At 29.9% G+C, this 12,616-nt stretch overlaps 1 protein-coding gene across 5 annotated transcripts in view; it reads right to left on the bottom strand.

Annotated features, from left to right (window-relative positions):
* LOC106465189 (synaptonemal complex protein 1-like) overlaps positions 1-12,616 on the bottom strand; it is an 80,366-nt gene that overhangs the window by 2,417 nt on the left and 65,333 nt on the right. For 2 of the 5 annotated variants that reach the window (XM_022393036.1, XM_022393037.1), the window contains exons 16-24: positions 11,115-11,219; positions 9,742-9,845; positions 9,282-9,399; positions 8,762-8,832; positions 7,981-8,062; positions 7,339-7,464; positions 5,886-6,032; positions 252-362; positions 11-112 (exon numbers count right to left, since the gene is read on the bottom strand). In XM_022393036.1, coding sequence (XP_022248744.1) covers positions 11-112; positions 252-362; positions 5,886-6,032; positions 7,339-7,464; positions 7,981-8,062; positions 8,762-8,832; positions 9,282-9,399; positions 9,742-9,845; positions 11,115-11,219 — 966 coding nt within the window. Of the gene's footprint in view, positions 1-10; positions 113-251; positions 363-3,080; positions 4,435-5,885; positions 6,033-7,338; positions 7,465-7,980; positions 8,063-8,761; positions 8,833-9,281; positions 9,400-9,741; positions 9,846-11,114; positions 11,220-12,616 lie in introns of those variants that run through there. The other 3 variants (XM_022393038.1, XM_022393040.1, XM_022393039.1) reach the window with 3 other exon arrangements.

Consider the following 12,616-nt stretch of genomic DNA (forward strand, 5'->3'; position numbering starts at 1 on the left):
ATTGTCTTACCTTAACCTCCCCCAATCTAGCAGTTGCTTCTGCTCTTTCTTTTTCTAAGGTGAGTTTATCAATTGCATCTTCTCTTGCATTCAGTGCTATTCTGTAGTCTTTCTGTCAAAGTACAGAACAAATTGTGCTACCAGAATGTAATGCATGCCTTATACAGTATGTATATTTTTAGGGGAAAGTTACACATGAAAAAACAAATTATTGTTTTTATTGTCTTATAAAAATAAACAATATCACTTACATAGGCAACGTTATACATCCGTGTCAGTTCCTGAATTTCTTCCTCATATTTTTTTTTAGCTAAATCTTTTTCTTTTTCTGTCTCCTCTAGTGAGTTCTTCAATTCCTCCAACTAAATACATAATAAACATAAACTGAAAGTAATTTTTCAAATATTAAAATTAAAACCTTTGAATCAATATCAAACTGTATCATGCATACCAAGGATCTACAGTAAATCAAAACATTTAGAATTAGTCTTCAGTAAATTTCAATTAATGTCAATATCCTAAAGATTTGTGATATCTGTATTCAGAAAAAAATTTTGAAAAATTGAACCAATAGTCCACATTAAGAAAATACAGATGTTTGAATTAAAGTCATAACTTAAAAACAGATATTTAGTTAATCAGTTTCTCATATTGTCATATAGTCCATGTGAAAAGAAAGACATCTCATTTAACATTTATAAAATTAGCAATAAAAACAAATCACATATATCTGAATAATTAGAAGTGTACCCTTACTCATAAAAATGATCAATAGGAAACATTAAGCCTTATATACTTAATGAAAAAGTTTTATGAAATTCTTAAGAACTGCTAATTTTGAATCTAAATGTATAGTTGTGGTAATTTCAAGATTAAACCTAGAACACAGGCATTTAATCTCATAAAACCAGGACTTGAGATTTTGTATGTGGAAGGATTGGTGTTGTGATTTCTTTCAGGTCGATTGAAAGATAACAGAGTAAATAAAATAAAATGCTTTGCTTATTGAAGATGAACTGTAAATACCAAACAATTGTCAAGAAATAAGGTCAGTGCAAATGAAGTAATTAAACTATATCCAGTTGAAAGCAATCACAAGATCAGCAGCAACAATGAGTAACTGATACACTGATGAGACTGACTCAGATATAAATTCTGCTTCCTCAAAAGTCAAAACTAATCTGGAATAAAAGCACCAAACTGCATTCATAACACTTATACACTCTCTCTGTTTTTCTTAAAAATAACAATGGTCATGAAATTTAATTGTTAATATATACTGATGTGATATATAAACATGAGTTTTCTACCTTCTTATTTTAAATTAGTATTTATTAGGTGTTATGGTATGTGCAGTTTTCATACAACTGATGGTCAAGAAAGTTGGTAAATTACTTTCAGTCCAGTTATCTTTGTTCTCTGTCATTCTCTTAAGATAACACCTGGTTTGGTGAAAGCTGTACCTTGTGCATGGATGTCAACAGCAGTCCTCAAATGGTAGGTGAGGTGATGCCTCAAGATTACAAGCTTTCATTGTGAATGACCAGTTATGTGAAAGTGCTAGGTTCAAATATTTGGCAGGTAATGCATTTTCATAGAAGGATAGGAGTAACGGAGAAAACTACACTATGTCTGAGAGAAAACAAAGCTGGGACTGGTGTTTTTCATTAAAGTACAGCAAGGCATTTTGATTGGATCAACCTTAAATATTCAAAAAGTAGCTCAGATATTATAATAAATGAAACTTGGTGTACACAGTTTTTTTATTTGGTTATGATGGGATATTTTCAATCATGCAGTAGAAATATTTTATAAGTACACAGTTTTCTAAATATTTTCTTCACATTATTAAAGTACAAGCTGCAGGTAAAAATGCATGAAAATGCAGACTGTAAATGTGCCTCTAGAGAAGGAAAGTAACACCTGTGTGATGAAAGTTTGTATGTTGCACCAAGCTAGTACTAGAACAAAACTTGTATTTGAAAGAATATGCAAGGGAAAGATAATGTAAGCATTAATGAATTCGATTCAAATGATCATAAGTATAGTTGGTGTCTACTAACTTGAGCCAGCATATGGGTGCAGGAAACAGTTTTGCAAAATGATCCTATTATATTCCTACTGGACCATGTTTCTGTTTGTGTAACAACTAGAGTAATAGGGGGGAATGTATCTGGGTTAGAGGGTAAACTGTGTTAGCCATTATCATGGGCATGGCAATAGAGGACAGCACAGCTATAGGTAATGGTCATGCAGAGACTCAATGAAGCCTGAGGATTCAGAAGTTTCTGTGGGCAATATGGAGGATGAATATACTTATAACTCATAAAAATGTTGCTTGACCAAGGTAATAGGTTAAAAATGTCTCTAAAGGTAGTCTTAGAGTAGTGTGTTGTTGAAATTGAACAGTTACAATTTTCTTCACAACATAGCATCTGGCTAACCTTCTGGCCAATCAGAACTTATTTTTCATTACATTTTAAATACAATAGTTTGCTATTTAAGATCAAATTCTTGACCATTCTGGCTATCTTGTTCTTCAACAAGCCAGTGGTACTTTTCATTCTAGTATGCTTATACCTCCAAATCCTACTCAAACTGCATGATGGAAGGAAGCTTTGATGACAGTCAGTGCACTCATGATTTCTTATTTGGTGAGGAGTTGAATTTCACCATTGATGTGAATTTGAACCCAGTAGAGCCAAGGTGTTAGGTTTTATAGGGCCTGATTCTTTACAGTAAGTGTCTGTGACTTGTTGGCCATAAATTCGAACAATAAATGGACAACACACAATCCACTTGTTTTAAAATAATATATATTCAAAAAAAGTCAAGCGTATATACAAAATTTATTTACAGTATAGGATAACACAATTGTATCTAAAACTCTAAATAATTCTCCTTTCTTGTCAAAAGTCCACACAGGCTGGTTCAATTACTTCGGAACCAAATTGACAAGACAAATTATTTTTCTCTACTCTGTTTCTTACTATACTATCTGCGATAAAATCACTTACGTTACCCCATGGATTACCACAGTTGTATCCAGAACTTTAAGTAGTTGTCTCCTTTTTGTCAAAGTCCACACAGGTGGATTCAATTACTTTAGAACATCCTTTGACAAGACAAATTATTCTCCGTTATCTCTGTTAAGCTGTGAAACCCACTTTAAATATTGCCCGTTGAGGCTAAACTAACAATCACACAGTCTAACTTCACTTTCACTAACTTAACGTTTTCTGACTTAATTTGCACTCACTTGGTTATGTATATATACATACACTACCGAATAGAGGCATAGAACTTCCTTCAAACTATGAGACACTATGATGTAACAATCCTTACTTAAGGCAATGAGAAAAATACAGAAGGTTCCATTAATGTAACGTTAAATTACAACAATTGAACTACACACAAAACATGCAACTCTTACCCACTTGCATAACAAAATTTGTTATAACTATCACATTTAAAATAATTACTTTTAACCATTGTTATGAAAACTAAATAAGCATTAAATATTAGATCACTAAATGAACTAAATAATTTTTACACTAAACAGTCTTATATATCCAACACAAAGGATAAATCTGCACTGTTATCTGGTGTATTAGACTAAAGGACTTGGCTGAGTTGGTTGTTGAGCTGACTTTGATGTCTCCCTGTTCCGAGTAGACAAGCTGAACACAGATTCACCCACAAAAGCCAAGCTGGATGAAGCAACCTCCACCTTGAAGAACCCTCTGAACACTACCACCATGGTGGTTGGGTCGAGTCTGGAAGCAGCTAAGCCACAGCTGCCAACTTCAGTTAAACAGAAGTGAAAAAGGATGTCAAGGTATCGGAAGCCTTTCTTGAGGTGTTCCATCACAGGAACTCTTATCACCAGTTGGAGATGATATCAGATGTGCACTATCCTCCAGTGGGACAACTGCATTCCATAAACTAAAAATACCTTCCCAGTACTAAAGTTGTCTTGAAGGGCAACACACAACTGGCACCACCAACAATAGCAGCAGAAACTTGAATAGTCTGCACAGCAACTAATAGAACGATTACTGACATGAGAAGCAAGATATCTGTGAAGATCTCACCACCAGTCACATCACTTCCATCATTGGTGGCAAGGAATTTCAGATAGCATGGTGACACTACTGGTCCTTAGAACTAGCTCAAAGAGAGATGACGGAAGAGACTTCCACATCTATGGCAGTCAAGCTACCTAAGAGGTCCTTTGAATTCACTGGGCAGCAGCCAAGGGTAGTGCTCCTGACCACTCTTTCCAAAGTTATCATTGGTCACCCCTCTCTGCAGAAGATTCCTATACTCAAGAAGTATTGCCAAGAGATAACTGCATGGTGGACTGAGATCTGGGCCCTTTATAACACAGAAAAGGGTTAGCTCAGGAGATTGATATCCATTACATCACTGCAACTAGAAAAAAAAAGAGGTTTGTTGAGTGCAAGTCCAGCTGACAAAACTCAAAGGGCACTATCCAAGACTTGAGAAACCATCAGGGTGAACATTGTAGCTAACTAACAGACAAATACTGCACTGGAGATCAGATGGTGGGTTAAAGCGAGGGCAAGGGTGGTTGGGCTTTGTAGTTGTTCTGGATAAGTGTAAATATTATATATTTTAGTACCTACTTCTGTGATTTTTATTTTATATATATGTGTATGATTTTAAAAGTTTATTTTGTACTTCTTGTTTTAGAGTTTATTTCTTTTATTTCATATGTTTTGCTTTTAAAGTCCTGTTATACTGAAATTATTTATGTTAAAGTGTTCCTTCTTTTTAGATTATATTTTACATTTTTAATTTAGTGATTTATTTAGTGTTTTTTATTATGAATTATTTTTGTACATTTCTATGTATTTAAAAGGTTTTATTTAATGTTATCATATTGCTGACTTTGTAAAGGATTATTTTGTGTTCAATGTTAGAGGTCAAGTCTTTGTAAGTAATTACTATGTTCTAATGTACAAAGGGTTTGTGTGGAGGTGTATTATTAAGGGTTTGTTTTGTATACCTGCTTTTACTGTTTTGTGTACTGTGATTTGATAATATTTGTTTCATTACAAAGAGTTTCCTTAATTTTGTACTGTGTTAATTTGAAATTATGGTCTATTAAAGATTTCAACTTTGTACTTTTGAACTTATGATGTATTGTAAAAATTTATTATTTGTTAAAGGGTTTATTTTGCATTTATCTATTTGATGTGACTATAACCAGTTGATCTGTGTTAAAGTTCTTTTCCTGCTTTTTTGTTTGTTTGTTTGAAGTTAAGCACAAAGCTACATAATGGGCAATCTGTGCTCTGTTCCCCACAGGAATCAAAACCCGGTTTCTAGCTTGAAATTCTGTAGACATACCACTGTGCCACTAGGGGCACTTTTGCTGCAATGTATATAATTGTTAAAAGGGTTTTCTGAGTGTACTTCCTATTTGTTGAAGGGTTATGATGTTGTATATAAATGTTTACATGTTAAAAGAAAGTTACAGTACTTCTTGGTCATTGTGTGTGTATAGAATTCAATGGTTTTTAATATGAGAGACACCAAGGCCATCTATTTGGGAATTTTCATTGTTAAAATTTAAGTATCTTTTGATTGTCTAGTGGTTCTAGTGTTAAAGTTAAGATTAATTGTTGGCTTGAGAGCAAGCCTGAAGTAAGAAGGGAAGAAAAGTATGTATGCAGGCATACTAAGCATTTTGTAACTTCCTGTTTTTTTATAGATTTTTTCTGAATTTATAAATTATTCTGTATGTGCAGTTTTTAGAAAATCACAAGAAAAATATAATTGTACTCAAAGCTGATTATTACAATGAAAGCTTTAAATCTGTAGTATATATGGCACAAAGTTTTGAATAAAAATTAAACCTGTTTTTTAATTTCTTCAATTTCTTCTCTAGCTGTTTTACATTCATTATCCTTTTCATCTAGTTTTGTTTGCAGCAAAGACAGGTTGTTTTCATTAGCAATGAGCTCCTTGGATTGAGAATTATGTCTGGTATTGATATTTTTGATCTGTAAAGAATATAAAGAAACTGCCTATATTTCTTACTTTTCAAAGGTTACAAATACAAATTATTAATTTTTGTTCAAACTTTAATATAGATATAGATAAGAATATACATATCATAAACCTATCTTATATAAACTATAATATATTACATATCAATTACCTTTTAATTGTTTTGAGTAGTAACTGCTTTTTGGGGTTCAAGCCTAAAATCTTTTCATTATCTAGCAATGCTCCTGACACACACAAACATAGAGGATTGATTCATGCTTATAGTAACAGTTTTGCACACCCTTCCTAGTTCCATGCAAATTGCTCAAAGATGCAGTATTGATCTTATAATACACACTTATTTAATTGAAATTGTGAGTTGCAACATGAACTATATATTTCAGCCACTAGCTGTATTTGCCAACAAGAGAAGACAGAAAATTGAAAGGATACAAAGAGCAGCCTTGAAAAAGCATATGACTTCATGCTGGACATAGGAAATAGTGATAAAGTGATGGAAAGACAACACAAGAATGACAAGACCAAAGATCAAAAAGTTCTCACTTGGCACATTGCTGAATAGAAGATGAACACTTGAAAAAAAACACTAATGGCAACATTTAGCAAGTGAATGATTGAAATTTACTGTGACATTAGATAAGGCATTGAACCTATCCAATGATTAAAAAATATAAGTTGATTTTCTATCAAAAATGAGGAGAAAACGTTTATGAAGGGTAAGCCAGATAATGTAAGACAACTTACATCAAAGGTTAATGGTATTAATAGGATTCCATCACAAAGGAAGCTAACTCCATCTAAAGTCAAAAAGACTATGCCAAATTGAATGCCAGATACTCTCAAATGAAGTCCAATTTACTGTGAAGAAATAACCAAACTGAACATGTCAATGAAAACAAAGTGTAGATCCAACAGGGGTATGACTATATACAGTCAGGATGGAAAGAAGAGATTAAAATTTGGGCCATTACATATAATGGTTCAGAGAAATCATCAATAAGCATCTGTGGGTTTGGAATCCTTAAGTGAGAATTGTGAAACACATGATATCCTACATACTTCCAGGAGTTTGCTGCTATAAATCTCTCACTACTCTGCAATGCAGTTTCTTGAGGTGTCTGGCAACAGCTCAAACACATGAATGTCATATACAGCAAAATAAGTAATGGTATCATGGATTTACCTAAGCTCAGGACATGTGCAAAATCATTCTTATAAATATGAATCAATTCTACATCTATGTGCATAATCATGTTTTTTTTTCATTAAATGCCAGAAATAATATTCAAAAATCCTTACCTGTTTCTCAAGGTCCTTAATTGTTTTGTTTTTGGAAGTTATTTCTAATTTAAAAGATGCTACTTGTTTGTTTAATTCATCAGCAGTATGTTCTCTAGAACATTTTACCTCTTCTAGTTCTTCTTCCTAAAAAATATTTGTGAAATAAAAACACAATGTTTAGAATACAAAACAATTTATGCATTGCATTCATAGGTACCAAAGGATTTGTACTTTAGCAACTTGGCCCTTTGTGATATATTTTTTAAAGATTTAATCACTATATTTAATTAATTTTCATAAACCAATAAATTTTACAAAAATAATTAATTTCTAAATAACAATAAAACTGCTATAAGAGTGGTGTAACACAATCATGAATTTTATAGATCACAGTATTTAACATTGATAAAAAAATGGTTAATACGATGACAAACAATTGTCTCAGCTGTTGTCTGAAACTAACACATTCCACTCAGAATTGTGACAAACTGCTTCAATAAAACATCTCAAACTGTTAAAACTACTTCCAATTGGTTTAAAAGCCAATACCTCTATCCATTGAAGTTTTCAATGATTGTGTAAAAATCTCCTATTGTGATTAGTCCATAAGAAATTATTTCTGAATATATTCATTCTATTTTTTATAGAATGTATACATACAATATTTCTCTGCGAAGCTTCCAACTTCTCTATTTCTTCTGTTTGTTTCTTATTTTCCAGATCCAAGTATTTCAATTTTTCCCTAAAGTCAGAAACATTAAGAAATATGTCATCTGTTTATGACTTTTAACTAGAATGACATTGCTGAAATTTGTTCAATTATTCTGGGTTTCAGGTTAACTATCATCAATCTCTTTTATTTGTAACTACCCTTATTATGAATTCAAGAGAGTTTGATAAACGTTAATCTGAAACATTTACGAAGTCTCAGAATTCAGAAATACTTATTCCTCTTGATAAGGGTAATTTTTAAAGAAACAAAATCATCTCTTTACATTCAAGATAGCTCTATGTAATTTTTTTCATTAATGTAATTCTCAGTTAAATTCTTATATATTTTTTCTGTTACATTCAGAAATTATTGTGTAATAGTGGTTGTTTTCTGTAAATAGATTATAAATTGAGAACTATTCAAAGTTTTTAAATTCCATACATAAAAAATGTCAAAGATGATTTTCTATAACCAAAACATATTTTTTACATCTCAGATCACGACACTTAAAAATTTACCCCAAATTAATTTATAAAGAAAGGATTTGCTAGATGAAAGCTGATTTATGAAATTTAAATTTTTATTGAATATTTTTAAATATAGGATAATTTTTGGGTTCATTTATTTAATTTTTTACATTTCATAATCAATGTCATAATTTATTATTATTAATGTATCTTCCCAATATCCCAAAGATAATATGATCAAATTAAACATTGAAAATTGTACCTCAACGATTGGATTTCTTCTTCACTAGAATCAATTTTTGACTGAAGTGTACTTTTAAAATTTTTGGAATTCTGAAAACAAAATATAATAATTCTCTTAGTGCTGGGTTGACAAAGAAAAGTATTTCTTTCTGTATAAGAAATTCAATTGCAGTCAGTATTGTAAAAATAATTATGGAAAAGATGCGTGAAAAAGTATTATATTTATATTTCTTCCATTTTTTACCCAATAACAAAGTTTCATATTTTATTTAATAAATAACTGAATTATTCATAAGGAAATCACAGCAACATTTTACAAGGTTGTAGAGAAGAAATCCCATCAAAACTGAAACTGACCTATTTACATTTGCTGAATGCATGCATATTAAAATTCAGTTTTCCACAATTATTTTATATATATATATATATATATGTATATAAATAATGCAAAGTACTCCACAAAGTACATGTAAATTTAGAATGAAACAACATAATAAATTTTCTGTTTTCAGAAACAAGTTTCATTGTTCACATCATACCTCTAATTCATTCTCCAATTTGGTGATATCTTTTTTTAGTTTGGTATTTTCTTTTTGTAAGGAATCTTTTCTCTGTCTGATGTCTTTTAAAGTATTTCTACTGTCATTTTGTTTGAGTCTATAGAATCGTTTTTGAAATTTTGATTAATAATTTCAAATGTCACAATGGATAAAATAAAAATTCAATTACCATAAAAAGAATTAAGATCTTAAATTAGTTATTCTGTTTTCTTAAGTATGCTTGTTTCTTGCTTGCAATAGTCTTATATTGTACAAATTAAAAAAAGCCCCAATTTAAATCAAATATATACTTTAAAATTATAACATTTCATTTTTAAAATAAAAAACTTAAGCAATGAGATATACAAGACTTTCCATTTGCTAAATATGTATTACTATAAAATAATTCCACATTTACAACTTACAATAAAATTGATCAAATTAAAGCAAATTTCAATACCTAATTTTCTCTAACTCATTTTCCAATGCTGTAATTTTCTTTAGTTTGTCCTTATTATCCCTTTGGAGTTCTTGCTCTACAGACGACAATCTTTCTAGCTCTTTCTACAGAATAAGAAAAAATTGTACTATGTTTGTGTGAAATGCTCATAAGATTCACTTTAAAAAACAATCATGATTATAGATGAGTGATAGCATGTATAATTAGTAAACAAACATCTCTTATACAAAGATTTGACAAAATGTAGTATTTATTGTTCTATTTAGAATCTTAAATTTTCACATGAAAACAAGAGGCAAACGAAATGAAGTAACTGATTTTTGTTTTATACAAATGGAAGATTAATTTTATTAGAAAATCTATGCAATAACCAAATATATATCTCTTAAATTTAATATCATTTTAATAAATTAGAATACACTACACAGAAGCTACTAACAAACACCCACAGATATATGTATACATATATCGTATATATCCATACGCTTATAGAAGTACGATATCTAGTTAACTAGCTAATTACCAAGTTAATATTTTATATACATAAATTAAATATTAAAGGTATCTACATATTTTGAATTGGTTTTTCATAAAACATTTTTTTCCTTATTACCTATCATTAATGCAAGTCTTCAGTCATCTTCATGCCAGTTCTAAATTAGAGTTTAGCAAAAGAACTATATTGTATTGTACAAATATTATCCCCAGACATCAACTTATTTGTTCTGTTTCTATTGTAAAGCTGTATTCATGTAACATTTGACATTTTTAGGTTGCACAAGATATCATATTACCCATGGAATGTTTCTGTTATTAGTTTAAAAATAAAAGTGCAACTTCCAAGAAAGAGAAGTATTAAAGTTTCAAAAAATAAACTTTTAGCACCAAAAAATTAATTAACCCAATAATCCCAACATCTTCAGAAAGTAGACTTTCTTTCATGAAGGATAAATGATGAAATATTAACTGGCATTCAAATTTTTAAAAATATTAACTTATATGCATGTTAAGTATTATCTTTATGCACATTTTTAATTTAAAACAAAAATACAAACAGTTAAAAAAATCAAAACTTGAAAGTGTTATACTGTGATTTACAAACAGGTTAAACTTTACATACTGGCAAACAAATTTAATTTGTACTCAAGTTCCTGTTAACCATATGAAGCAAATTTAACATTTTAAATTTAGAGAAATATGTGTGCAATGGAAAAAAAGTGTTGTCAACAGCTAATATAATTTATCTAATATAGCAATCAGCTATATTACTTCAGAAGAAAACAAAAGTTTTTTCACTAATTAGCTAATAAAGTGAAACTGCAACATCACTTCTACAAATTTCTTGTTTGTGCAATTAAAAAAGGATTATATACCTTACTATGCTGAAAACTTTCATTCATGTCCTTTAAAGAATTTTCTAAGGTTTTGTTTTCATCTTCAAACTTCTCAAACATAGCATTTAATTCTTGAAGTTTTTCCTGTCATATCAAAAACTATTTTAACCATCAATCTACGTTCAACAGACTATATCCATAAGAAATACATTTTCATTTTTAATTACTTAATTGTAAGTTAATTTCTTTCCACAACATATATATTATTTACATTCATTTATATAAAAAGACTTTCTAAAGTTATTATCAAAGAAAAGTTTTTCTCACTACTGCAATATAACATTTTATTTTAATCTAAATGGTTATGTATTATTGGATCAATTTTTTCTTTTAATACATTACTCTTTGGAAATGTCTGATAAATAAGAAATTGTGGATTATATTAGTAATTTGGAATGCATCTGCTCTTTTATACTTTTTAAGATATTGACATAACTGACACAACTAAAACTAAATTGTATTTTGTTTTTACATAAAATCTATACATTTATGCATACCTATAATGTATATGAATATCAAAATATATATATATGATATATATACATTCAAATATAATATCAGCTCACAAAGAAAGACTTTAAACACTGAAAGTTGGTTATAAAAACATTTTATTGAATTAGTTTAATAATTCTATTCTGTATTTTGTAGCAGAGTTTTAAAACTATTCACCTTGTACCTTGCTGTTTTTGTTACATCTGAGCTTACTTTGAAAACATTTAAACAAAAACGTTATCACTTTGAAACTTGATATATATATATATTTAGGAGTAATAAATAACTAGGTTGCTCATGACTATCTTTAGTTAATGTAATATTCTATTTCAAATTGGGTTCATGGCTCATTGCTACAAAAACATGCTCCACATTTTGGGGCTATGCATGCACTCTAAAAATGGCAGCCAATTTCTAACAAATTCAGTCAAGAGTAGCTTAAAAGTTACAGGTAGGTGTGAAGTTATCAAGTAATACACTGTGTGTACTGTATCTTTGTTGAAGGTTTCTTTTGTGGAATGCAAGTGAATGTTTTCTTAAGAATCTTATTACTGTGCAATTATTAAATGACATTATTATTGAGTTTTCCTTGTTAAAGGGTTTTGCAATTTACATTTTACATTTACACTTTAAGAGTGGCAGTCAAATTCTAACAAATTAAGACAAGAGTAGATTAAAAGTTAAAGGTAGGTGCAGTTGATTAGCAGCCTTTCTTCTAGTTTATCCCTTCATAGTTGGAGATGGTTATGCACAAATAACCATTTGTGTAGCTTTGCGCAAAAAGTTTGAAACAAAAAATAATTCCAAGTTAATACACACATAGTATTGAGGTGTGTTCCCTTTTAATCCCGTTTCTAGTTGTTTATACGTTTTTGATTTTGAAGTAGTTTATTTGCAATAGACAGCTGTCATTCCTTCCCATTCATTCTATGGTATTGTTACGTATCTGGTCGTTTGTTAATTTCCCATAAAAATTATTTCCGAGAAAA

This window comes from Limulus polyphemus, unplaced genomic scaffold (assembly GCF_000517525.1).
Source record: "Limulus polyphemus unplaced genomic scaffold, Limulus_polyphemus-2.1.2 Scaffold1862, whole genome shotgun sequence".
Classification (NCBI taxonomy): domain Eukaryota; kingdom Metazoa; phylum Arthropoda; class Merostomata; order Xiphosura; family Limulidae; genus Limulus; species Limulus polyphemus.